The 27970-nt window shown below is 40.2% G+C and overlaps 2 protein-coding genes across 36 annotated transcripts in view; one reads left to right on the top strand and one right to left on the bottom strand.

Annotated features, from left to right (window-relative positions):
* LOC124195902 (plasma membrane calcium-transporting ATPase 2-like) overlaps positions 1-12109 on the top strand; it is a 44897-nt gene extending 32788 nt beyond the window's left edge. For 13 of the 34 annotated variants that reach the window (XM_046590540.1, XM_046590537.1, XM_046590534.1 and 10 more), the window contains 2 exons: positions 4493-4561; positions 7765-12109. In XM_046590540.1, the coding sequence (XP_046446496.1) occupies positions 4493-4561; positions 7765-8016 (321 nt within the window). In that variant the 3' untranslated portion in view covers positions 8017-12109. Of the gene's footprint in view, positions 1-39; positions 221-4492; positions 4562-7764 lie in introns of all 34 variants that reach the window. The other 21 variants (XM_046590565.1, XM_046590561.1, XM_046590557.1 and 18 more) reach the window with 2 other exon arrangements.
* Positions 8973-26348, bottom strand: LOC124195906 (arrestin domain-containing protein 2-like). Of its 2 annotated transcripts, none has more exons than XM_046590571.1 (9): positions 25851-26348; positions 18103-18279; positions 16613-16735; positions 16361-16491; positions 15578-15673; positions 15322-15501; positions 14805-15002; positions 14612-14726; positions 8973-14484 (listed from the first exon to the last, which is right to left on the bottom strand). In XM_046590571.1, the coding sequence occupies exons 2-9, from the start codon at positions 18212-18214 to the stop codon at positions 14132-14134; spliced, it is 1308 nt and encodes a 435-aa protein (XP_046446527.1). In that variant the 5' UTR covers positions 18215-18279; positions 25851-26348; the 3' UTR covers positions 8973-14131. The 2 variants fall into 2 exon arrangements, with proteins under 2 accessions (XP_046446527.1, XP_046446526.1); XM_046590570.1 differs by having other exon boundaries at positions 18103-18283; positions 25851-26347.
* Between the last annotated feature and the right edge of the window lie 1622 nt (positions 26349-27970).

Below are 27970 nucleotides of genomic sequence, written 5' to 3'. Positions count from 1 at the left end.
ATAAACCGACACCCGATGCCGTGTGATTGTGGTTTGCAGCTGCGAGTGATCAGAGCGTTCAAGTCTACGCTGGAGGACCTGGAGGAGAAGCGGTCCGAACACAGTGTGCACAGTTTACGGAGTTCAAGGAGTCAGTCGGGTCTTCGCCCGTTGTCGGACATCACGTACATAGACGACGACCCCTTACACAGGGCGGCAGCGTCGCAACATCACACCCCCGGTGAGCGTGAGCCCCACGACAGGAGCCGTCCACCAATGGCTTTGACTTCCGATGGTTTGTTGGCAGTGGCTGGCGGGTTTGGGGGCGGTGGTAGTGGCGGAGGTGGAGCGGGTGGACATCATCATGGACACCACCATGGCCAGAGGCAGCAACGGCACTCGTCGTCTGCTGAGCACTCGAACAACAACAACCGAGCCGCCGAGCGCAAGAGCGCCAGCGCCGGCTCCGGTGCAGTTCCCTCTGCGCTGACCATTAACGGGCATCACGTGACCCAACCCAGTTCCCGCTCCCATTCCAACACCCATCCGCAATTCCAAACGTCATCCACACTCGTGAATGAAACCACCAACTCTTCTTACTTGACCAGTATGTCTCCTCCCCAATTGCTCACCCCGTACCAGGCCAGCAGCTCCACTCATTATCAGATGCCTCCTCAGATGCCACCCTCAAACCTCCTGCCCGTTCGCTACGACGTTCTCGACTACGATCCGCTCCCGAACCTGCCGGCTGACCTGCCACGCCTCGTTCACGAGACCAGCATCTAAAAAAAAAAAAAAAAAAAAAATATTAAAAAACAAAAAAAAAAAAACAAAAAAAAACACATATTTATATTATATCCCAAACCGCACGACGCGAGATGGCAGATCTCACAACCACCACCTCTTATTCCTGCGACCATTTTGGACGGCTTCTTTTCCTCCCCCCCAACAACATATCTTCTTCTCGCCTCTCTCTCTCTCTCTCCAACGTTGTTTTCGCTCTGTATTTTCACACGCCAACCAACAGCGTCGTCATCCTTAACAAAAAACCACACATATACACAACACACACATACACACGGGGCTTGCCTCTCTGTCCATCTATTTATCTCTCTCTCACTCTCTCTCTATTCTCTCTCGATTTCATCACTCTTTTCTCGCTGTTTTAACAAAGTGACTAGTTAGTTTGACTGGGGGCGCTTGGTTGATGTCTGTCTGGATTGGGGCCCAACACTGGAGTTGAGCTTCAAAAAAATGTGTTTGTCGCTATCATCTCTCAAGCCAATAAGAGAGGGACCGCGGGAATCGGGGCAAGTTTCCTTTCAAAGAAAAAAAAAGAGCAAAACAAGTGACGCGAAAAGGGGAAAATGTTGTGTCGCATTTTGTGAATGTCGGCTTTCTTTTTCGGTGGTTTGTGTGTCCTTTCGTCGGCTTGGCGGACGTTGATTTTGACAACGCCCGTCATAGTGATAAAGTACTACTATTATAGACGTGACAATAATTGCTCGTTGAAGCTTCCAAAGCAAGCTCTCTTCTGCGAGATTCGTTTTGATCCAGCGTCCGATTCCCCCTCCCTCCCCCTCACTCCGCCCTTTATACCGCCATCGTTTTCCGGTTTCAGTGTCAATTCTTGTTCCGACTTTTGATGGAAGACAAAAATTGGAAGTGAGAAGGAAAGGGAGGAACTGTCATTTGGCTTGATGTGAGAAGCCCAGTGCTACTTTGATTTCGAAATCTCCTCCCAAAACATATGCGAACATTGTCCCCCGACTCTTCACCGTTTACCGATGGCGAACGCCCGCCAGGGGAAGAGAGAGAGGTTATCGATTCACGAACGGTGTCACAAGAGAAGACTCAAGAACACAAACACAGAGCGCAACAAGAAGATATTGATGAGAGGATCCGCCAGTTGTGCCTGCCACGCAAGATGGAGCTGTCTTTGTCTTCAACATCTGACGAAACAAAGCGATTCTATCGCCAGCCTATTTAAAAATTCACAAAACGAGTAGGCTATCTTACTAATCACGGTTGCTCGTTTTTTTTCTAATTTTTCTTTCTTTCTGATTATTATTATCATTTTTTTTTTTATCGAATCGTAAATATTGATATCTTTCTTCCCCTATTCTCCCTCTGCGTTGTATTTTTCATAGCGGTTGAAGAATTTTTTTTTTTTTCTTGTCACTCACTCGATTTTTCTTTTGGATTGTTTGTCATTTTCAGTTGGATGACGTTTCGATTTTTAGCTTCGGTTTTTTTAACGGTTTTTCTGTTTCCAATATTTTTTGATGCGATGAAAGGCAAAGGCCGGAAACGGTGGTTCGCGTGGTTCTGCATCTAGCTCTTTCAGAAACTTAATTTTCGCTAGTCTTCAAAAAAAGGTTCGAAGGTTTGGCGATCCAAGCAAGGCACTGCATGTCTTCGACGATTTCAGTAAACAAACCAAAAAATCCTAACGATAATCAGGGAACTATTTCGTGTTGGTTGGAATGTACCACATGGAAGTTTTTTTTTTTTCTTAAATGATAGTTTATCGTCACAATTTCGTCTACATTTCTTTTTCTTAGTTAGTAAGCGTGTGATTTATGAAACTGCCGTCAGATCTCGGATCTGCTTCCTCACTCAAATCGCTTTTTCTATTTCATTTTTCATTCATTCCGTCTGATTTTTTTTATTTCGGGTAGATTGTTGTTTCCTCTTTCCTTTATTCCCATCTTTATACTAGTGTGTAGTCGATTACTATTTTCTGTTTTCCTACATATGTCCTCGACAGCACCCTCGTCTCTCCCTTTTACCCCACGTCTGTATGAGACAAAAACCCGATTACAAAATTCATCACCTGTGTCACCAAATCTAATTTTTGTTGGCCCTTCTCTCTCTCTCTCAATCTCTCGTCCTCTCTCTCTCTCTCTCTCTCTCCTCCCTCATCCCCAATTGTATTGAATATCTTCTCTTCCGAATTCTGATCTTTCCATCCCTCGACTATTTTTATTTCATTTTCGTACTCGATGAATTCTTACCTTTCGATACATTCCCCCCTTATCACCACCACGATTCGTATACCGGCACAAAAGCGAACAAATCAAACCTATCTCGAAATCTGTTTCATCAAGAGCTAACGACAGATGATGTTCTTAAACGAGTTAGTCCGATTTTTTTTTTCCGAATTAAGAAAAATGAGGTAGCGCACTTGATAACCACTATCTCGCCTTCTATAACGGATACTTCTCTTCTCTGTCCTGTCAGATGCAACGATTCCTTTCTACTTCGTACATACGTCGACAAATATCTCTTTGCTGTTTTCTCTATAGTTATACCCTCATCGGTAGAACATATCCAATAGATAGCTTTTTCCTTCACCGCTCAATCGGGGTTATTCCACCGCATTTTGTTTTCATTTTTTGTTTTTATTGCGATTTTCGATCACGGCCCATGATCTCTGAAGTTGCAATTCCTTTTACGAGTTTTCGTTTTCCAAATGGTTATGGCTTATCCCCTTTTTTGAGTATCGAAGAACTCGTAGATGCTGTTAAACACACCAATTTACAGTTTACACCCCGTTTATTTTTTATTTTATTTTTTTTGTGATTATGTCACGTGGCAAACAATTAGTTATGAGCTTCAGATTTTCGGATTGATCGCGTACTCAATATTTTGGTACATTTCTTAATTTTTCTGTAGTTGCGGAGCATAATTCTCGGGTACAAGGGTTCATTGTCCTTACTCTTTATTTATTTATTTTTCAACCAAACCTTGGCTTTAAAAAATTTTATCATCTTTGTTAGTTCGAGGGAACTCCTGCCTTGTAAATTAATGTCGAGATGGACATTTTCGTCTATACTCTACACATAACCTGTCCCGAGTTCCCCATTTCTGCCATACATATTTTGTTTTTCCTTTTTGACTTGTGAACACTGGAATCTATTTGTTCCCCATTTTCTTATTTGGTTTTGGTAACGCGAGACATGTGGCCGTCTTGTTATAGCCATCTTGATTCTCTTCGCTTCGTCCTTTTTTTTAGTTGTAGGACAAATCCAACAATTCCAAAATTTTATTTGAGTTACACACATCTCTCTTCCTCCCGATCTCGGGTTATTTCAGTTCCTCTACACTTTCAATCAGTTTAGCTGATTGGATAAACGTGCAAGACGTCATCAATCCGGTTCCGTCGGCATGATTATATTTAATTGAGAACCAAAGCCAAAAAAAAATCCAATTTTTCTTTAAATTTCTCCATCGTTATTACAAGTTGCAGTTGAAATGGATTTTTCAACTTCAACGTACCCGACATCGAGATTTGATGATCGGGGCAAACTAAATTTTTTACCAATTTTTTTTTTCTTGTTTTATTTTAATTCCTTAAAACTATCATTATTATTTTGTCGTGCATTTCAACCTGGATCTTTTTATCTTGAAAGTTAAACAAACAAACAAAATCACACCGCAAAAAAATGATCCCTGTATTCTTTGCTTTTCTCTTTTTTATTCTTACATCTACATTCCTCTCTCCGTCAAGGTGATTGGTGGTGAATTGCAGGAACGTTTGATTCCGGTTCCCTACAGCAAGAATACCACAGACCAAGCTGTAAGCTCTTCCTGTTTTCATTTTCCGTTTACCTGAAAAAAAAAAAAAAAAAAAAATTAAACCAAAAAAAAAAGATAGCCAACGAAAAACAGAAAGAAAGATGCATCAGCTTGTGGCATTTAAATAGTCATCATTTAATTTTTCTTACATTTTTGTTGATCCTTTTATTTCTCGTTCTCTTCGATAAAACTCTTTAGACCTCCCTGTTTCTTCTCCACGTAGCATGAAGCTCATTTTTGGACGCATGATATATCGAGGCTGGCAGAATAGCATAGACGTTAATGTATCGTTATTCTCTCTCTCTACACCGCCTGATGCCTCTTGATTCTCACTTCAGAAAGTCAAAACAAACAACCAAAAAACAACAAAACAAAACAAAACCGTTTATGATTTGCTTGGCCTGTTTCGTTTTTTATTGATTTATTTTCAGTTGTCATCACGTATCTCACTTGGAGTTGCCCACGCTCTAAAGTCGTTGTTTCTGTTACTTTTTTTTCCGTGTTCGCATTTCCAGGTCCGATTCCTCCCCCTTTTTTTACGTGTATCATTTTAGCTTATTAGCTATTCAGTGGACCTGCATTGACATGTCCCCTTTTATCTTCAGCCCGTTCCCTTGTAAATTTGACTCAAATAATTTTTTCTTTATTTCTACCATAATTTGCTCTTTGCGATTCGAGAAATTAGTGTTTACGGTTATTAGACATTGTTTGGTAGGATTCGAAACGTGGGAGGTTTCACGCGTCCAGGGCACTACCTTTTTGAATCACACAAAGACAAGACTTAAATTTAATGTATTACCTTCCGTTAAATTGGCATCCGGCTGTTTGGTTCTTATTTGAATTCAATTTAAATTCGTTCGTTATTTATCGTTTTATGTTTTGGAATTTTGTAGCTTAGCAGGCGAAATTTAGCCGGGTATTCCGCCCTTCCACTTCGGTGCATGTTTGCTGTTTCCATTTCAATTAGTTGAACCCTGGCAAATCAGAATTTAAAAAAAAAAAAGACCCCCTTCTCTCTTCCCCTCTGTGTCCTACTACACACAATGTTCAATTCAAGCCTCTCCTTGTCAATCTTTTTCCTTTGGCGGGGGGAGGGATGTGGGAGAACGGGATTTAGTAGAGTAGGAGCCGAGAGGAAGAAGATGACAAAATAATACAAAAACCTGCCTGTTTCACACATCACACTGCTGTGTACAGTACAACCATACCCCAAGACCGATGAGATGTCACGGAAATGGCACCTACAGTCATCAGTCAGATAGCATGCTGCGTGTCTATTCAAACACGCACTGTTTACACCCCCGTATTATTCCCTTTTTAAAACCCTATTGAATTGCGATTCCTTTTTCACCCCAAACCCCGCAGTCTTCTATTCTTTTCATTAAAAATATTCTCTCTTTCTCAGAGGCGAGCCGTTGTTTATTTATTTTTTATTATTATTATGTTTTTCTTTCAGATTCGCCAAAACTAAATTTTCCATTATTTAGATTTCGATTTAATTAGCGTCTACTCCATCAAATATCGGCCGATTTCGTACGTATCTCGTCTTGTTCTTTCTACTCGCGAAAAACGAAAAAGATTCGGGGCAGGACAGGAATTTCAAAGCGAAGGGAGGGAAGCGAAAATCGTTGAGGAGAAACTATTTCTGAGACATGCAGTGTTTGTCTTCTTTTTTTTTTTTTCTTAGCTTTATGGTTCGAATAATTTTTTTCGCTCCTATATCTACTCCAATTCTCCAAACATCTCCAGAAGCGCGAAAAAGCAAATGCCACACAAATGTTCCATCCAGCCTTTGCCAGCTGCGTGTCGTATTTTTTTATTTTTTTCCTTATTATTTTTCAGATGGATTTTTTCAGTTTCATTAATTTAATTTCTTATTCATTATTCGAATTCGGTTTGCAGCTACTTCAGCCGACTTGGTCTGACATTTTTTGAGTTTCAATTATCCGTGTGACAGCGATTGTCTTTGTTTTTCGGTTATTGGTGTTGCCAGTTTCATTGTTGTTGGAAGCGTTCGCTCTTCGCTGTATGTTCATGCGTATCGATGTTCCAATCTGGAAATCCAATGTTTATAGCCCTCGGACTTGACACACACACCGATTGCGTGGCTCTGGGAATCATGTTTGTCCGCGTAATTTTCTATCCTTGTCGGTTGGAAAACAAAAAGTTGTCGGCTCTATATTCATTCGATGTCCAGGTTTCGGTGGATATTCATTTCAACATTCTATTTCTCTCTATCTTCATTTTCGTTACTTGTAATTAGTTTGTTATTATTATAGTATTTTTCGTGGAGCAGCTTCTATATGAAACATTTTCATTCATACTTTTCTAGATAGAAATTCTGACGCTGCTTTTGGTCAAAGAACAAAAAAATTATCTGCTTTTGGTCAAAGAACAAAAAAATTATCATATAGAAAATCGATCCTTCTTCGGATCTTTTAGTTACTTGCGATTTAACTTTAAAAATTTTTTTTCTTATTTTCAAAATGTCCTTGTGTTTGACTCGCTTCTCGATGTGAATACGAATTCAAGTTGTTGGTCTGTTTTGCTGAGTTGTGCACGTCATATCGGAACACTGCCTCTTATTGGTTTTTTAGTCTTGAATGCTGGTTGGATTAATTACTAATCTACTAACTATGTACATAGCTTACGGAAATATTTTTATTTTTTTTTTGTCTTACATTTTTTTTTTTTTTTGTTATTTCTATGGGGGAAAAACCTGACCGCGAAAAATGTTATGCACAGTTTCAAGTAGCTTTCTATTTCCATTTGATTTCGTCATTCTAGTAGATTTTCATTTCCGATTTCACTTTCTTTTTCTCATCCAACAGCACCTTTTCTTCTCGTAGATTTCCCAGAAAACGTACTTGTTTTTATAGTTCTACTATTTGCTGTACTTTACTGGTCGATCTTTTGTAGACGCTAAATCAATATTTCATTATTTTGTAAATTTGTAAAAAAAAAAGCAAACAAAAAAAAAGTTGAGATGGAAAACCACTTGAAACTTGATATGGGGGCTTTGTGCATTTGTTGTCGGATTCATGTACTTACGCAAGGTCTGGTACACATTCTAATAATGTTTTTTTTTTCTCTCTCTCTTTTCTTTGTCTCGTGCATTTGTTTTTGTTCCGGTGTATTTGCCGACACACCCAAAAAAACAAAATAATCGAAACAAAAACATTTTCACGGATATCACCGATGCAGATCCGCGTCGTTAACGCCTTCCGCCAGGGGGTTGATCCGCGGTTGATGGAGCGCACCAACCCGGCCCTGGCAGCGGTGCTACAGCGACAAGCATCCGCGTCTTTGGCGAAACGTTTGTCGCAAGCCTCTTCAATTGACTACGCTGACGCCCCTGGAGCGACGGGGATAGGTGAACGCGAGCGAGACTACTTGGCACCCGAAGTGGACATGGAGCGACTCTCTTCGCGGAGCCACACGGAAACGGCCGTTTGAGGAAACAACAACAACAAAAAAAAGACAACAAAATTAATAAATTAATAATTCATGATCTAATGCTCTTCGAGGCGGAGAAGAAAAACTAAAAGAAAAAAACCTAAAAAAAAAATCGAAATAGGAATCAAAGAAATCCATCCATCAAATACTGACTTTCCCTGACTTCCCAGTTCTTAATTTCTGTTTTTTTTTTCTTCTGTTTTTGGAATTCTCCGGCCCGAGTTCTGTATGCATCTGTTAACTCTCTTCCAACTGCCGAAACATGTTCTCCGACGATGAAATTGATCAGCCCATACCACTCCATTTCTTTAATTCTCTTTGTGTGTTCTTATTCTACCCGTTTCCCTTCAACGAGAATGATGTGCTATGGTACGCTTACCTTTTTTTCTACCGTGCTAATATCCCCCAATTCTTAGACGTCAAAGGAAAAACAAATGGAATGAGGAGCAGAAAAACACCCAATTTTTACTTTGAAAATTTAGCAAACAAAAAATTGGATTCAACGTCAATTAATTGTTCAAGTGAATGCGATTTTTGTTTTTGGTTCTTACTTTCTCTCATTATTATTTTGTTTTCCTCTGTTCGATTTTTCTGTGAGTAAATTCAACTGCTGTTGAAGAGAAAGAAGGTAGTATAACACAGGAAGTGATTGCTTAGTTGGGAGGGGGAGATATTAAGAAACCCAGTTGCCGTGTCATCAGATTTCTACGACCCTCTTTAATTGAAAAAAAAAATACGCAGAGAGTTTGCAACCTTCTCGCCGATGTCCGTCTATTTAGAAATAATTCTGCAATTTAAAGAAACCTCTTCGATGTCCTCCTTATATATGATTTTGAATTTCTCTATACCCCCCACCTTGCTTTTTCGTTTGTTATATTTTACTTATTGGGTTGAGTGGAGACACTTTTTCATTTCTTTACTTGTATCATATGAAAAAACCCCTTTTTCGAGTATTGCCGTGTGTTTGCGTGTGCGTTCTCTACACTTCCCATTCCTCTCCGACCTTGGTACACTTCATTTTCATCATTTTGTTGGTTTTGGAAATCTTTCGTTTCGCTGTAATCTTCCTTTTGTTTTGTTTTCTTTCCTCCCTCTCTTTCTATCTTTCCCTCACAGTGTGCTTTTTGTAATGTACGTAAGTGTGCTACTTATATTTCCTCCTTCGTTTTCTTTTTCACTTCTTTTTACTTATTTTATTTCTTTCTTTTTTTTCGAATTCAGAATTATTAAAGTGTGTATCTCCCTCTCCATCTCCCGAAAAAAATCTCCCTCTCTTAGTTTAAAATTGCCACCCTTTTGAACTCTTTTTATCATCTTTTTTTTTCTTCCGTGTCTTTTTTCCATGAGGGATGTTTCGATTGGTTTCCAGACGCGAGGTCCTTATATACATAGTAAACGAGAGAACAAAGCCATAGTCTTACGTTGTCAACTCTGTTTCAAATACTATTTGATACGAATCGGTTCTCATTAGTTCCTCGATATGTTTCGTCGGTTTCTCTTCTTACGTCCTCATTTTTCCTTTGATTCTTGATTGAAATCTTTTCTACAAGACCGAGAGAAAGAAGCAATGACGAAGATCCACCTATAACTCTGACTCCCTCTCCCCCTCCCCCCTCTAAATTTATTGACCTACAATTTTCTTTTTTATGTTTCACTGCCAATTTTCCACGAATTGCCCGAATGCATGTGTAATTTGTCTGTTTTCAGGAGTTTAAACAAGCGAGTGAAAGAGATATTGAAAAAAAGAGAATTTAACTTGGGTTAAAAACGAGTGCGAATGAGAGTGAAATGTAATACGTTCTGATGTGGGGGTGGTGCCTTGTTTCACCGATCACCCCGTTCTGCAAAGTCGCCCTTTTTTCATTTTTTTTTTTTTGTTTTGTTTTGTTTGAGGATACTTTCTCCAGTGAGTTTCAGGACGACTCTTTTCTGTTCTCTTTGATATCACCATTTCTCTCTAATCCCGACCTCTTTGGTTTAGAACAAGTTTCAATTGGAATTTCATTTCCTCACACTGCCTCTCATTCAGTTGGTTGTTAGAGTGGAATCGTGGAGACAGAAATGAAGCTTACAAACACCGTGTTGCCGGTAGGACATAGAAGCAATAGTTGTGTTATAGGGGTGACGCCCGTGTATGAGGAGAATAGAAAAGAAAAAAGAAAAAAAGCGGAAAATTCATTCTGGTCGTCTTATCCAACGCGGTTGTGTGCGCTATTGCTACTCTCCGTTTGGTTATTAATTATTTACATATGTAGATTCAGTTTGATTTCGTTTTACTGAAAGAATGGCGTGAAATAACCCACTGGGGGCTCCCTATTTTTAAAGTTGTTATTAATGAGAGTTAAAGAAACACACATATAAATAATCGATGTGAAAGCGGCGCCTGATTTTTCCTTCTTGCATATAATTTGGCATTTTTAAAAATTATTATTATTATTATTAATTCCCCCCTACCCATCCGTGAATCCATGATAGGATAATTTTTCGTTGAATTCATTAGACAGAAGCATTTAAAAAAAAAGAGAGGCATGGACATTTTCACATTGAACACTATGTAATACCTGCTCGGATGGCCAATTTGAACAAAAAATGTTGCGTCACATCGAGCGTTATGAAATAGAAAAACAAGAACTCGCGTGCGTGTGTGTTAATTTTCCCTGTTCTTCTCTCCTGCTGTTTTTTTTATTATTATTTTGTTTTATTTTATTTTTATTTCGTGGTTTTCACCGTTGGCGAAGAATCCATAAAAAAGTTATGCATTGTAATTGCTGTTGAATAGCCAAGTATTTCTTTTCAAAACAATTTTTTTTTTCAAACTTCTCGTTACATACTTTTATTGTTGGTGCAAAGAATATTTGCGAAGCAAAAATGTGTTTCTGCTCCTCCCTCCTTTCATCCCACACCACTTCTGAAAGTGTTACTGATTAACTATATGATTATGGATTTTAAAAAACAAAAAAAAAAGAGAAGAGTGTGTTGTTTTTTCCACCCCTTCTTTTTCATTACAAGAAGTCAAGAAAAAAAAAAGAATTGTTTGTTATAAGCGAAGAAATTTTTACAAGTGTTGTTGACGTAGCGTTTTATCTTATGGTTATTATCTTTATATAGTTGCGCTCCAAAGGGTTCATCGTTTTTCATGACACACACACACACAAAAGGAAGACTGTTTTTTCTAAGTCACGTCGTCCTCTCTTGTCTTTTTTCTCTCTCTATCTATCTATCTAACTATCCATCTCTAAACTTTCTCTCTCTCTGTAGCTTGTGGTAGCCAACGGTTGTTTGTTTTCTTCTCGATTCCTTCCCAATTTTAACGACTGATCCCCCCCCATCCCCCTCTGATCCCCTCCTCCTGGAAAAGAAAAAAATACTTAAATATCTCTATTAGAGACAAAACCGGAAGTTATTCTTAATTCCACGACTCCAATCTTTCCATTAAAGGTGTAAATGTGCCAGTGCATTATGTCATAATTTTAGTAAGGGGAGGTGATGACATTTGTCCCTGGCGGAGAAAAAAAAAGGAAATGGGGATGAAATACGAGTCTGTGTCTCTTCGCATCCTTCACACTTGTTTTCCCGTCATTTGATTTTACTTTTACTTTTAAGTTGGACGTGTTCATTATCTTTTTTCCCTCTATTTCTATGGCTGTCATTCTTTCCATCTTTTCTGGCTAGTTTTCTTTGATTTGATTTTAGGTTCATTCGACAACAACAAACAAAATATGACTCTCCGCAGCTGAACTTATATATTCCCGGAATTATTATTATTTTTCATTTTTTCTTGAAACTTAAAAAAAAAAGTTCCCTTCCATTTTCCGCTGATGATGATTGTTTGACAACCAAAAACATGATGCTCTCTATAGCCCTTGTATCGATTATGCAGCCACGCGTAATTCGCAAGTCTAATGGATAGAAGAGAGGAGCGTGATTTCTTTTGATTATGAGGTTTGAGTTCCGAGTGGTCTTCTTTTGATTTCCTTCATTTCCCCGTCGACCCTTTGTCTCTCTCTTTTCTCTCTCACTCTTTTTCTATCCAATTTTTAAATATCTTATCTTCGTATATTTCTCCTTGTACAAATAAAACTTTGAGCTCTTGGTTACCAGTGTTCTCATACTGTTTCCCCGGCACTTCTTTTTACTCGTGTAATGCTGTTATTAACAGTGTGGTGTCTCTATACTGTCACTCACCGTGTCTTGTAGTCCAACTAACCCCCCTCCCCCCTAAAAAAAACAACACTTTTCTTCCTTTTTGATACATTCAACAACAACAACAATTCTATCAGCGTCAGGCCATTCACTTTTTTGTTTTTGCCACAAAGGTTTTTTCATCCATTGCAATCAGGCTGATATGCATGTGTCGGATATCCGATTTCTTTGAGGGTTGGGAAACAGGTAAGGAATTGGACTGAATGGAATTAAATATCATAAACACTTCATAGTTTAGATTTTTCGGGGGTGGTGTTGGACACAGGTGTTCTACGGCAAATTAACGCCGAATGGTATACGGACATTCTGGCGTTATTCTCCCTTACACGAGTTGCAGGAAGGTCTATACCTTGTCGGTTGAAAAGGAATAAGTTGAGTCGGCCGCAATTATTAATTAGAGCGTCTCTTATACGCTCTGTCGAAATAGCGGTCGACCAATAAATCAGGTAAATGCAAATGTAGAATGCAAAAAGAAGAGATCAATTGCGGTATGCTATACGAGGTGGACGAAAAGATAATTAAAAAATCTGCCCAAATGTCACCAAATGTGTGGAAACTATACGCTATAGATTATTGAATGAATTAACCAGCACTCAAACTGTCAAAAACAAGCGTTTGTGCATTGGTGGTTTCTACAGCGTGTTATACCAATATTTCTATATAGCTACAGTATAATATATACAAGCTAAAACAAAATCAAACACTATTTAGCTCATCGCGAAGCTAATTATAGTTTTACCTTTGCAATTTTTTTCAAGCAAATTACGACGTCGAGAGAATATGTGGTTCGTTGCGTTTCCGACATAGCAACTTAATAAAAATTCCAAAATAACATTCCGTCATCACTTAAATATTGAAATCGTCCGATTGTATTCACGACTCGAATGCAAAAAGGGGGGAGCATTAAAAAAAAAAGGAAATGTCCAAAGGGAGAAAAAATAACCGGTTAACTCATCAGAAAACCAAAGTATGTGCAACATTCGAATTGTGAAAAGATGAAAGTAAAAAAAGAGATTAGAAAGAAAAAAGAGTCTGGCCTTGAAAGAACCAACAAACACGGGTAATATCTAAGACAAAGAACGTTTCAAATGGCGGCCAAATAAGAAGGCCGAACTGCGTCATACATTCACAAACAATGTTTCATCATGAATATGCGCTCCAAAAACGATGAAAAAATAGGAGATTTTGGTTGGGTTTGTTGTCGACCGAGTGCGAGACCGTTGGACATTTTTTTTTTAGTTCACTGGGAATCGCTAGGATTCAGTGAGATCCGATTATCTGATTTGTGGAACGAGGGCCGGCCCAGGTTTCCGACATCCTTTCCGCTGGATCTTTGCGGATGAGTAGTATTAATACTGCCATCTGTACCGTACTCAGTTACTTACCGCTCCCACACGAAGCAAGGCTGTCTAAAATAATAACTGTTACCACAAGTAAAACAAACAACACGACGCGTGCTATGTGTACAAAAACAAAATGAAATATCAATGCTCTCATCGACTAAAAATTCACACATTTGGCGTTGAAAAAACGGGGGAATCGGAACAAAACAACTCGGAGCCAGCATCCGGGGTTATTTGTTTTTGTTTTATTTGGTATGTATATTTGTCGATTCGACTGTTTGTTTTTTTTTAAGTTGCGTGTCATTTCTCAGTCGACTGGGGAAAGTATTTCAATGCAGTGGCATGTAAAATAAAATTTAAAAAAGTCAACTATCATCAGCAAAACGTCTCTTATGAATTCCATGTGCGTTCGTCTTTGTGCATGGTCGACAAGAGCATCAAGTTTGCCAAGAATAAAAATAAACGAATTAAATTGTCTGCTGATCCGTGTTGGGACACTGTTGGACAGAGTCCGGCCATTAAGAACCGGTGATTATAGTTGTCGTGGAAATCGTTCATGACGCAACATGTCAGGAGTCTTGAGACGTAGTCGACTGCTGTGCACCGCTTGACGAGCTCCCGGCATTGGCTGTAGCGGAGACGGCCGCTTTGGTGACGGGCGAATTCGAAGCGATAACATTAGCCGCGGTGGCAGCCAATAGGGTGCTTCGATCCTTGCTGTTCTGTTGCGTCAGCTTAGCACAATTGGCCGCGAAATTGTTGCCAGTTTTCAGGTGACTTCGCAACGAGCTGACGCAGACATAGACGGGACGATAGAGAACGACATCCGCGTCACAAGTGTTGGGCCCACCGTCGTAAACTTGGCCGAGCTGGAACTCCGGCCCGACATATCGACCTCCTTCCACATGCTCACACGCCGGCTCTGTCCGCATAACACAAATAATAGAAGAGAAACATGGGCATAATCAAAACAAATGGATGGATGGGCTTTAGAGCGCCTTGGACGTCATTCCAACCAGCATCTGCCGAATAATTGAAATGAAGCGTACCGTAGTAAACCACTGGCTGGTTGGGTGAATTGGGAATCCGGAACGGAACGGTGGCTATTGTTACGGGGAACTCCATTGTCAAGTCCTCTGCCTCCGACTCCAACAGCAAACTGACCTGTTTGTGTGTGTTTCCAAAAATACATTTGATTGGTCGAGATCAATCGGCGGCAAGGCGCACTTCAAATTGACTCACGTGAAGGGCGTAATAGACGTTAATCATCCGACAGACGCCAACTAGCGTCGTCGGTAAGGCTGGCAGCACCAGTGACTGAGATGAATCGAATTTGGAACGCCTCCCAGGCTGGACTGGATCGCCTCGATATTCTAGCACAACATGTTGCAGCTCCTTGGTGGCGCCGAGAACTACTCGGTGAATAGTGTACTCCACATACTTCAAAGAAATACAAGTAAATGAATAATAGAAGTCTAATGCTGTTACCCAGTCTTCTTGATTTGATTAGCTAATGCATCTGGTGGATCGGTGGAGCGATTGCTAATTCGCCGCCGACCTTAGAATCACGTTTCGTAATTGCCTTATATATTCATTGAATTGAATCCTCAAGTTGCCTCGCCCAAATGGCCCACCTCTGAATGGCTTTTAATTTGTGTAATATGATCACGCTGCCGAGCAACGCACCGTTTCGTCGGTCGATCAAGACGTTATTCACTGTCAATTAATACTTTGAAAGGATGAAGAATCGGGTACTGACCTGGACGAGACGTAGTCGAAGCCGCACTTCTTCAGCGCTGCGGTTGTGGATGTCAGCCTTCAAACGCAAGCTTTCGCCGCTGACGTAAGCAGACCTGTCGAGTTGAACGCTCAGGGATAGAGGACCCTTCTTACAGCAGAGGCAGCAAGAAATCCGCTTTCTCCGTCGACTGAGCGGTTTCTGTCGATTCAATTGTTTCAGTTCAATTTAAGGCTGTTTCAATGTTACTTAAACAATTTGTCATTGATTAACACACCAGGTATTGCTCCTCCATGCAGTCGATGTGAGGTCCGATGATGGTGAAGTACTTCATGCCTTGTGGAGGGGACGCGTACGGTATATCAACCGTCGCCTAGCAAAAGGCAAGCCAAAAGTTAGACGATAAGAAAATTGTAAAAAATTATCCGAAAGCTATATATGCAATCCAAGGTTTCAATAGCGATCTATATAAGCTACTTGAAAGGAAACTTGATTTTTAAAAAATTTGGTCCCATTCCCTTCAGATGTTAAATTTTTTTTTCAGTAGTTGATTCTTTTCAGTGAAAGTTTGAAGTCAAATAAAATAAGTTGAAAAAGGCAAGTCAAAGACCGTGCCAAAAAAATCCCATAACCAACGACAAATCCCCTATATGCCTTACATCTCCCTTCCACTATATAGAGAGCTTCCGGCACTCACGGGAGCTCCAGTATAGAAGTTGCGACTAAAGATTAAGCTGGCACACTGGCAGATGCAACATCAAAATCCAACAAGAGCTCACAATCAATAAGATAGCTTTTAAGCTCCTCCTCTTTCCATTCCCGTCTCCACCCATTCTCATCTTTACCGTCGTATCTCTTTCATTCGCTATTCCAGTGCATTCTGGGTTTTTTTTTTCTCGTCACCCATCCTGCGGAGCAAGAAGAAACTCGCTCACCCACTACTGCTGTTTGGGTTTATATTGCTGATAGCATGACAAGAAGCACGAAGAATTCTAAATTAGCAGCAGCCTGCATGGACAAGTTTATATATCGGTCTGTTGCCCGTCTATACGAAGCTTACCTTGATGTAGTATCGAACCGTTCCTATCTTGCTCTCGAACGAGCAAGGCAGACAGCTCTCCGGCAATAAAAAGTGAAAGGGAAACTGGTGATAACCTCTGGGCAGCACTGGGATGGACCCGTCGGCTTTCTCTGTAACAAATAATGTTTTAACGAATGGTGCAAAGAGAAAAAGTTATGCAATCTCAGCTTTTTGGTCGACTGCGGTGCTATAACAATTATAGTTTTGCATGGCATTTTATAATTTACATACCTTTTCCCCAGATAGTCGATCGTTCGTCTATGAAGTACTGGTCGTCACTAATTGATTGTTGGTCGCCGGAAACCACCACTTTCCATTCTAGATGAGCTCTTCCTCGTAGCACTACGCGGACAGCTGTTTCGAGAATTTCAGAACAAAACAAACGAACAGTATTATTAATTATTCTTGTATTTGGAGAGATTCTCCTTTGGTTTGAAATGATCAAATGAAACGTCCGAGTTTCAACTCCAGAACAGTTTCAGTCCGTGTAATAATAATACAACTATGTCATCAAGTGCCCAGCTTAAATTACGCAAATGAAACTTGAAACTCATCCAGACGTAAATAGCCGAGTATTTACGACCTCTACTCTTCTTACTCCAATTAATTCAATACCTGCATTCTCTGTTTCATTCACAGCTCTCTGCGTCCAGTCATTAAAATTGCGTGTGTGAGTGTCTACATGGACGTTACCCATATTGCGCGCGCTCTTCTCATTAAATTTGAATGCCCCGCTTGTTTGACAATTTCACGATAAACTATTCGATGCTGGTTCTCTACCGAATACGATAATTTGAAATAATAACGGCAGGTCGCCGGGTATAGGAATTACAAATTGGAAAGATATAAAAGGGCCTGCTTATAAATGCAAGGTGTTTTAATATTTAGAACCAGTAACCCTTTACCGATGCCTCGTAAAAAAACCGGACAGGAAAGATATTACTATTTGGTATGTGTATCGATCAAACTGTCAAACAACAAAAAGAAAAATTATACGGACATATGGGATTCTGTGGAATATCATTCCCACCTCAATGTAAAGACCTGATACCACTTTTCCACAGTGCCTCCCATATAGTGTGTAAAAAAAGGGGCATGAAGTTGTTCCCTCGACGGGGAAAAGAATTCGCTTCCTCAATACTTTATAGTTTATACTGTAGAGTAGTTCCCAAGTAAACCGGAAATTATGTATGAAAGCTCGGGGTGCCGCTAATGTATGGCTAGAGGCTAGCAACCAGATGAGAAGAAAGTGCCGATAAAAATATGAAACTACTCGGAGATGGATTGATTATGTTCTCTATTTCCAATCTATTTCCACTTGATTTACCAATTTGCTGAATCGGAAGGCGCTCATCCCGTCAGCACGCACATGCAGCACAGCTGACGGAATAATTTCCGATATACGAGAAGTCCTTTCTCGTTCTCGAGCTCGCCCAGCGCATTTGTCTTTTTTCCGCCCACACATCGAGATTGATTTTATGTTTCCCGACCAGCAGGGACATTGCCACCCACACGGCCTGTCATTCCGGCGAACTGTGGGCATATTGAGTAATAAACTATTTATTGAAGCTGGCTGGCGATGGAGAGTGCCATTGGTCGAAGTCTCACAGCAACGCGTATGTTGTTAGTGCTCGTGAGCACTATTAAAAATGGATCAAGAAACCAGCTACAGCTCGTTTCAGCGCAGTGTGTGTCCTATGTGCAGCGCTTATACAGTATACCTCTTAGTTTGAAGTTCTCTGAGGTATCGAGGATAACGACGCCGTAGACGGTCTCGCCGGCGTAGTACATTTCTTTCTCCAGGCGGATGTCGAATTCTCGTATGTAATCCATGTCGGTGGCTGAATGGCGGCGCTTGCCGACAGCTGGAGCTCCACAATTGATCTATCTAGTCATGACTGTCTGTATAGAAACACACAAAAAACGATAGAATTCACCAAAAGGAAAATCAATAAAAGAAAGAATATATATAGGAAGCTGGAAGCTGTCTCTTTTCTTTGGTTAGCAGTAGCCAATAACAGCCGAATGCCACGATATCTGTCAGCCAGCTGTTTTAGACTTTTTTTGGTTCAATTTCCTTATATATAGGTTTGCAGGTTATGAGCAGAATTTTACGGTGTAGCGTGTGCCGTGTATGTATGCTGGGCTTATTAAAAGCCAATTCTAGTCTCTAATAAAAAATTCACGCATGTCTTCATCCATTGTTCTCAAATCGAGCCAACAAAACTGTAATCACAACTCAAACAATCTCGCATGATTTCGACGGGGAACCCACGACCCGTAAGAAAAAGGCCAACCATGCGGCACGCATTCTCATATAACATCATTTATCCAACTGAATCCGCATTCATTTCGTTCATTCACGAAGGCACCTTTTATATAGCGTATAGCGTATACACAAGGTTTATTATAGAAGGAACAAATTGCTTCTTTCATTTCCTTGAATTGCTTGATGGCTCTGAAGCAAGCTTTCCTAAATTCTTGATAATGCACTCCCCGCGTAATCAGTAATGGTAGCTCTAGTTGAGGAGACGCTCATCGTTTCTGGATATTTGGAGATTGCCGATTACTTTATTTACCAAACTATTTGGGGTCTGTCTGCAAGACAAAAATGTATTCATTGACAGAATTAATTTATTCGCATCTCATTGATGACGAGGATCGATTGAGCGTCGACTCTCGACATCACAGATATCATTTACATAAGCCCCCGAATTAAAAAGTAAATGTTAAAGTGAATGTGGGCTGTTTTTACACCGCTATGTAACTCGGACTAGACTATATATTTATTATCGAAAAATGGAGACTTTATGACGGTTTTACAAATTCAAGGAGCGAACTCAGTACCGGTATTAATGCTCCTCGTTTCAAGTGGGATGGAAAGTTTGTCAAACAGCAGTAACCGAGTTCAATTTGTTTTTTCATCTTTGATAGCAGGAATAAACCTGGGGTCCGTATATACTTCGTAAATCGTTGTGCATCAAAGACAAGGGCCCTCTCTTGCAACTTCCTGTCCCCGTGCCCAATTTTATCGCTTCCGTCCCCTTTATATCTCGGTCAGCCTTACAAGCGGAAATAACGGATTGATGGAGTTTACCAAACGGAACCTGCATTGCCATAGCTCAGGGATTCAGGGAAACTTTTGTTGCACACGTACTACTTCAGAGATAGTATCGATAAATAAACAACCAACCGAAACACTAAAAAAAATAAGACATGTCATTTTCCAAATCTTATAAAGATTTCAGTAGCGAAGTGAATTCCCTTTTAACGCAAATAAAAAGATTTCGCAAGAGAATTGGGTTTCTATACTCATTTCGAATGGAATGTGCGTTGGTTTGCACATAGCCTATGTGATAAATTTGTTTCGTTCATACGATTTCATATGTTAAATTACTATAATATCCGCTTCTACGAAAAATTTTTATTGAATTTGGGTGAACGTGAAGCAAATGCCAAACCCAAAAATAAAAAAATGTTAACAAAGAATTGAATTAAAAATATCCGTGCCAGCAGTGAAATGAGTTATCCATTGATCTTGACTTTGAATACGGGCCTCTGCAATCGAAATAATGTGACGAAGAGGACGACAATGTTGCCCCAATTTGTCGAGGGTAAAACATTGCCCACAGTTGGATAAAGCAGTAGACTACTTGGTAATACACGACGAGCGGGTGTTTAACGTCATGGCTGGTTCGGACAGAGAGAAGAACTATACGTCATTTCCGACTGTTATCTTGTTGGTTTATCTTAAAGAACGATAGCACGCTGTATACTACTGCTTGCTGGCTATCAAGCGCATCTGTTCAATGTATCAAAAAGCACACACACGATTTGTTCGAAGAGAAAAGAAACAGGCTTTTTTTGACAGAAGGATATGGAAGGAGAAATGACAACCTAGATGTGCTGTGTACTGTTGGACGGAAGACGCCGCATAATCCCATCGATTGGTTCCAGCATAATATACAGAAAGCACAATTCCAGATTGAGATTTACTCTCGGAAAGAGGATTTTACCGGGCTCATTCTCATCAGTTCACACTGTATTCCTAGGTATTATTACGTATGAATGATATACCTGACCCTTTTCGTGCACAATATGTTGAAGTCTTGTATAAGTCCGGACCAATAGGCGCGGGCAGAGCTTATTGAAGACACGAATAAAAAAAGAAGGCGAATAAAATTATATTTCCACCACTACAAATGGGAATCGATCGCAAGAACCTCAACAACAGAACAAATACAAGCGCTTCCTATATTCTCATTCGTGTAGCATTCACTACAGTCTCGTAGTCCTGGTATATAACCAAATAAAGCACATCTTCACGTGAAATCCCAAACACAATTCCAATATACCCACAATCCTACATGCTCCATAAAGGCGGCCTTCCTAACTGTACACGTATATACAAGCCTCCTCCAGTCGTTTCGTTCATTAACGGTCTTATTCACATTTAATGTCGGTCTTATATTATTCACATTTTTATGTGGTAAAATTACATGCAATTATACTTTTAACGTCTCTTCGTTTTGGGGATGGTAAACTCTATCTGAACGACAACGGGAAATTCATTTTAAAAAAAATATACGTTAATGTCATTCGACTTCAATTATCTCTCGTCGCTCGATCTACGCAGTTGCAAAAGGCTCTCATTAAAGCACTCCTTGTTATAAGTGATTCACTAAATTTTAATCCCAAAATTGCTTCAGCTGAGAGCTATGCATGGAAAGTGGATTAAATATCCTTGCTTTTGATCTAGGCGTGAATAGTAATTATGTAGGTAGTGAATACTTCATCAGGGATGATGCAAAATTCAATAGTCTAAAAATTGCTAATGCTACACTTTTTACTCTTAGCTCATAATAATCGTATTCGTATTAGAGTAATAAGTGAGGCAATAGCAAGCGATATCGATATCAATGATTTGAATAATAATAATGCGACTTCTATTTGCAGATGTTTAATTTTGTATTATACGATGGGCGTAACGAGCGAAAGGAACATTAAACAATAACGCAACAATTCACGTCACCTCTACTACAGCCCTTTGCTCCAGCACCCCACCCCACACTGACCCAACCTTGTTGGCGAACTGGTTAAAAAATTGAAGAATTCAAACGCCTCAAATTGCATACTACCAACAATCTGGTTGCTCAGGGCAGCAGTTTCATAAGTTCACGAGAAATTTTCGTACCGTAGTTCATTATTGCAGTTATGTAGGGCCTAAGGCCTATAGCTACACTTAAACATAGCCCACAGTGTCAAACCGTATCTATAGACACAACGCCCGTCACCATTTTCAATGAAACACCCACCGTGCTGATTCCCAAAACCCTGTTCTTATTTGAAAAGTTTTTATATTTAGTTATTCCCTTTGGATATTCTTTGATAACGCAGATGTTAGAGGATCAACGACGAGAGCCCCCGCTTTGTTTTCAGCGTTTCCAAAGATTTGGAAAGAAGTTCAAGGTGCAGGAAGACGAACAAGCTCTATATGCACAGGTGAAAAAAGCAAACAGATGCCAGGCAGAAATCCTAGTTGGAAATAAACTTTATTCCATATACACGTTTGATAACGAAGATAATTCCTGGATAATTCTTTTGTCTCTCAACATTTGCGCTCATTACCTCCGTTCTTTATACTTCTCGAGACATGCAGTGTGAAGCTGGGTTCTCGGAATTGAATGTTTTTAAAACACCCTCATCTCGTACGAACCATTAAACTGTAGCCTTCTTTACAGTTCTGTGAACATCATATTACCAAACCCTTATTTGCGTTCGTGAAAGAAATGTGTTGCTTATTATTACCGTCGCCTACAACAACGTATAAAACATAGCCGTTACTTAACTTTTAATGTCAATACGAAAATAGATATTAATGCTACTTACTATCCGGTTACCGTTTCTCCGGATATAAGATATCTATAACAAGGTTGATTTTGAATTTAGCCTTATTCCATCATTCGTGCACCCAGCGAATTAAGTGTATTCCAATCAGTCAACTTTTTATACTATAATGAAATTTAAAAAAAGTGTGTACCGTGAATAGTATAGATAAATGCAATAATAAAACGTTTGCTTTTACGTCCTCTTACATGGTTCCATTCGACTTGTGCAACAGTTCATCCAGTTTCCGCACGATTATTATTATTTTGTTAACTTTTGAAAGATTTTATTTTACTTCATTTGGTCCGGCACGCTCGTCGGATAAAACAAGTTTTACAACAAGAGCCGTATACGTTACGTAAAAAGGCCTTTAGATTCGCTTATGCACAATCGAGGGCAAGGCGATACAACTTTTACGACGGCATTCAGTCAATTTGCTTGCCATTAAAAAACCAAATTACAAGCTCAAATAATACAGTATGGCGGAGGTTGTAAAAATAAAAGCGTTCTCCCTTTTCCGACCCAAAGACATACCCACAAGATACCGTAACCTTTTCCTATGTGTATCAAAATCCTTATTGGTGAGCTTAGGGTTCGTAGAGTTGTTTATAACGAGGTACGTATAGCGTTTCTGCTTTTGCTCTCTGGTATCAGTTTTCCCACTTATAAACTCCGAGATCCGCAAGCTCGGGGCGTCCCTATAGCAGCGCATTGATCGCGTTGGTGATTAACCGAGTCAACACTAAAACACGATCCCCGTTGATTACGCGCAACAGCAAGGGTTCTGTCTTGATACAAATAAACCTGCTGGAATTAAAAGGAGGATTATTTTCTATCGACTGTTATATGTGCGCTCTGTATTAAGATGTCTGGGTCGATGCTTATTTACTTATTCTCAGCGGTATGGCGACCGTAGAACTCCAAAGACAGAAGAACTCCACCGACAGTAGAACCCCAATATTTTAAATAATTGTTAAAGATTTCTTTGTATGCGACAGTAGAACTCCAGCGACAGTAAAACTCCTTTTTTAAATATTATTAAAAATACCCGACAATAGAACTCCAGTGCCCGACAGTAGAACTCCACTCCACATGAAAATAACAAAAAAAAAATTATTGGAGTTCGATTGTCGCGTAGTGGAGTCGAAAATATCTGAATTTAGTCACTGATGATCTATACTACCACCTAAGTCGGTTAGTTTTCTTGTACTTCGAATCGTTCGGAAAAGGAAAAAGAAAAATATCAAAAAGATTATCAAAAGATTGGCTTGATGTTGGCTTCCGGGAAAAACCTTTTGTTCTTTTCCTAATAGCGGCGCCGAATCGCCTTCCGAAGATTTCTCTTTGCCGTGCTGGTTAATCTCCTTCTCTTTTCTTTTCGTATCCCTAATTTTGTAAATGTTTCCTCGTTCTTGGCAAGATTCCACATCACTGTGCGATCCGGATTTCTTTCCGTTGATGCGCTCCAATTGACGTCGCCTCCAATGGGTCTCTTTTCTTCTTCCTTCCGCAGCGGAGAGACTCAATCTTCTGCGGCAAAATCATCAGTGTGTTTACAGTATAGTATACCTTCTTGTTTTGTAGCCTGTGATGTAACAAACAAACAGAAGAAGCTTGCAGCCTTGTGCACACTGGTGTGCATTCCATGCTACCGGAAAGTGATATGTATATGTTTTATAGCAAATATAACGGTATGGTACGGAAATCCAGATTTCTCCTGTCTATAGTATACAGAAGGCAAACACACGACAACAACGGAGCGCTGCGTAGTCGATTTCCTTTATTAATAAAACCGGAGCGAGATCGAATGTCAACGCGGTTTTTATTTGCCATTTTGCGAGACAGGATATGACCTTGACTTTGACGAGATGGAAGCCAAAAATGACACAAAATCAGACGGAACAACGGAGTTGGCAACGGCATCATGGAAATATTCGTACTTATTATTTTATTATTCGTATACCAAATACCCAGTGAAATGGATCGGAAGATTCAACCTGACCGAAATGATGTGCAACACGGAAGCCCGGGAAGCCTATATATTTATGTCCGTAATTTTTAAGACGATATACCTATACACTGTTGTCTAGGCTGGCGACAAGCGTGGCACTCCGTTCGTAGACGCGTCCGTGTCCAATACGAATCTACGAAAAGAAGAACGAGAGCGACTGATGTGCGGTTTGTACGCAGAGTCTTTTATTTTCGGACACGTCGGTGCTGTAGATTTGATTTCAAAGCACCACCTTGAAGTCGAGATTCCCTTCTTCTTCTATATGTTCGACACACATCCATTAGAGGGAAATTGGAGGCCCAAAAGCCCAACCCCCCCCCCCCCCCCCCGTCTCCGACGATTCTGTTCTCGCTTCGCTGACACATGAAAGGAAGTAATCAACGTTGGAGTTGATGCGGTCGCTCGCTCTTCAATGCTCTTCATCTCTTTTCCTATGTACAGAGCTCGAATTAGACGAATACCCAAACTCCCTAACTGCGAACGAGTGGAGATGGCCGGAGCCCAGCAGTCCAGCACTTGGCAAAGGAGAGAGAGAGAGGCGGCGGTGGGGAGAATGATATCCGCTGAACGAGATAACGTCTTCCGTCTAATATCTTTTCATTGGGATAATCAACAGGAACCATCAGCAACTGTTATTGCATGCTTGACGTTCTCCGGCTTCTTGGCTATGAAAAATGTCGTGCTTAATAAATATTCACGACTTTGAATTTTTGAAATTCATCGATCAGTCAATATACCCAAGAAGAAAAACAGATTTTGATCCAAAAGTATTCGCTGCTGCCTTTGAGAAATTTCATTTCATTTTGCGACGGTATCTATAATACTAATATCCGTAATTACTGAAATGCTAAATAAATCTGATTTTATTATTCTCTTGAGCCAAAATGCTCCTAAAGAATGCCAACAATACGTTGGCTATTCGCTACTTGTAATCGTCCGGCCGCCGTTTTCTTTTAACGGCGTTAAAAATTAATTTGAGCGGAATTCCGCCACTAACTAGAAACTTTATACGCGAGATGCCCGGAGATGCCATAAAAACAAAAGACGAGGGTCGGTCGCTTTTTATATACAGGGCCGTGTATAACGTCGTGCAATCTCGTTTTCCCTTGTTGGGTATCGCTATAACAACGGAGATGTAGATAATAAAAAGAAAAAAAGAAAGAATAAAAAACCTAACCAACCAACGAACTCACCAACCCAGCTTGTTTGTTATTTTAATCACGCCCCGTTATTCCTATAGACGTACAGCTTCTATCGATCCATCGTTCTCCGACTTGATTTTCTATTTGTCTTCGAGACTAGTATACCGGTGCTTGACTTCTATTTAGTATTCATTGATGGCAGCAGGCAATGCCGCTTTTCAATTTGCAGTAGCAGCGTGTAAACAGCCAACTATATAGACTTGTTGAACTCAGCACTTGTGTCACACCTTAGAAAGGAACATCTGCCTATACAACCGAGCCCAGAATATATAGGGCACGTGACCTTTTTCAAAGCGCAGTGCGTACTGACAATAAGAGAAAAATAAAAAAATAAACAGCACAAAAACTGTCTGATGTTCAAATTCGTTACCGTTTCAATCAAAGTGCGCGGTGAGTGTTGCTTTTGTGATGCAGATTTTATATTGCAAGCCAGAGAGCTTCGTGGCTGATTTATCAGTCGGAATAATATAGATCGACTGGAGCATCCCTTCAACGGATGCTGCTGTGTATATCACTTGATTTTCTCACTTTGCAATAATGGAAACTGGAGAGTGAATATAAAGAATTTGCACTTGTTTTTTGTTTTGTTGTTTTTTTTTTTTAATAGCTCGACTGTATTATTCGTCAGCGCACAGGGGGGAAATTGAAATGGAACTGAAAAGAAAAATGATTCGATGTGGTTTAATGTTGGGAGAATATTTTGACCGCCGTTGGAAATATACTTGGTTAACAGACACCACTCACGACTGATGGGCAGACGGATAGATATGAACATAGACGGGAACAACCGAGAGCCAGGGTCAGACCGCTTGTTGGCGGAGCAAAGTCACTTGCCCAACTGGATGGATAGCGGGGCAAGCGAAGAGCGATGGAGGAAAGAAAAAAAAGAAAAGGAAGGACAGGGATCCAGAGAGCTAGGAGAGAATGTGCTGTGAGGACAAAGAGGGAAGAAGAAAAGTCCCTGAGCCGCCGCACTCGCTCATCAGCCGAAACGGTCATCTTCATTGCGCAGGTTGGCTTCAACCCATGATATTCTTCGGGGATCGGGGGCTGCAAATAAAAACTCGGGTTTTGTCCAGCATCTATATGTATAGCTTTTGGTTCTTCACAATAACCCTGTATTATTTTGGTATATTCGGATTCATCACACTAAAAATCCTCCCCAAAAAATTCGGTGGCGTTATACACATATAGGGCGCGCTCAGCAACGGATTTAATACGTTTTACTTGCCTGTCTGACCTCAGAGATTTATCGCCGGGTTGGGCAATCACACAATTAAGAGACAAAAGAGTTTAGAGTTGATGGGCGAACATATACACTTTCAAGCAGCAGGATTTAATCGAATCATGTTTATTGTTTGAGGGAGTTTTATGATGTTATAAGACTGTATATGACGAAACCACTATACTATCGTATTTTCTTATTTGAAATAAGTTTGATTCCGCATTTTTTTGTTTGGCTCCATTTTCCTTCCTTTCCAGTTTCCGAGCTTTTCCCTGAACTTGCACCAGTCTTTTTCTTTCTTTTTTCCCTCATTCAGTTTCGATCGCTGTACTTGTCTTGCTACATCAGCAGTGGACTGCATAACTATATATCCTCCCTCCAATGATTCCAAACCCAAAAGCCTTTTTCTCCCTCCATACATATATTCAGCCTATGTAGAGTGTGTGTGTACGTATATGTACATACATAATACACATATCTTATTCATCTTTGGCTCCCGAAGTGGCGTGGAAGAAAGAAAAAGAGGAAACAAGAAATTCAAATAAAACTACAAGGCATACAACCGAAATACAAATCGAACATTTTGTGAATCGAATAGATGCCACTCTGGTTTAATTTCTCGTATACTTTTCTTTTTCCAGTGTCAATTCTCATTTTCAGTTGTATAGTATAAAATTATCCGAAGTCATTGACGTGGTATATTGAGTGAATTCGCTGACACATGAAAATGAAGCTCACAATCAAGTCAACTATCAGCGACACGGTTGCAAAGTTCGCTTGAAACAATCGCGAGCTCTTATTCCTTTGTTTGACGGGAAACTTGGTCTAGTAAATAGGTATATAACTACGTACGGTATACGGGCGAGTGTACGTATAAGCCTATATACACGCCATTAGTGTGCGTGTGACCGCGACATCCGCGCGGGCATCGATGCCACGGCCCTGCTGGACTTTGTTCTTCTCGTTGGCGCTTCGCGGAACGATGGAGCAGCAAATGATGTCGATGCCGGCGGAGCTTCTCCCTTTGGTCCAAACTATTTGATGCCCCCCTCCCGTGTGTTCCTGCAAGTTCGGCTCTTCTCTTCCTCGCGCCCGCCAATTCTGTCCTCTTTGGCGCTCCGCCCACGCACGCTCAACACAGATATATACCGGCCATGATCGATAAAGCCGAGCCAAGGGGAATAACTTGTTCCTTTCTTTCTTTCTCTCTTCTTCGACTTTCTCCTCTTCTTCTTATTCTCCTTCTTCTTCTTCTTCTTCTTCTT

Source organism: Daphnia pulex, chromosome 6 (assembly GCF_021134715.1).
Source record: "Daphnia pulex isolate KAP4 chromosome 6, ASM2113471v1".
In the NCBI taxonomy this organism is placed as follows: domain Eukaryota; kingdom Metazoa; phylum Arthropoda; class Branchiopoda; order Diplostraca; family Daphniidae; genus Daphnia; species Daphnia pulex.
Note: the sequence above shows the minus strand (reverse complement) of the source record. Positions and strands in the feature narration are given on the sequence as shown.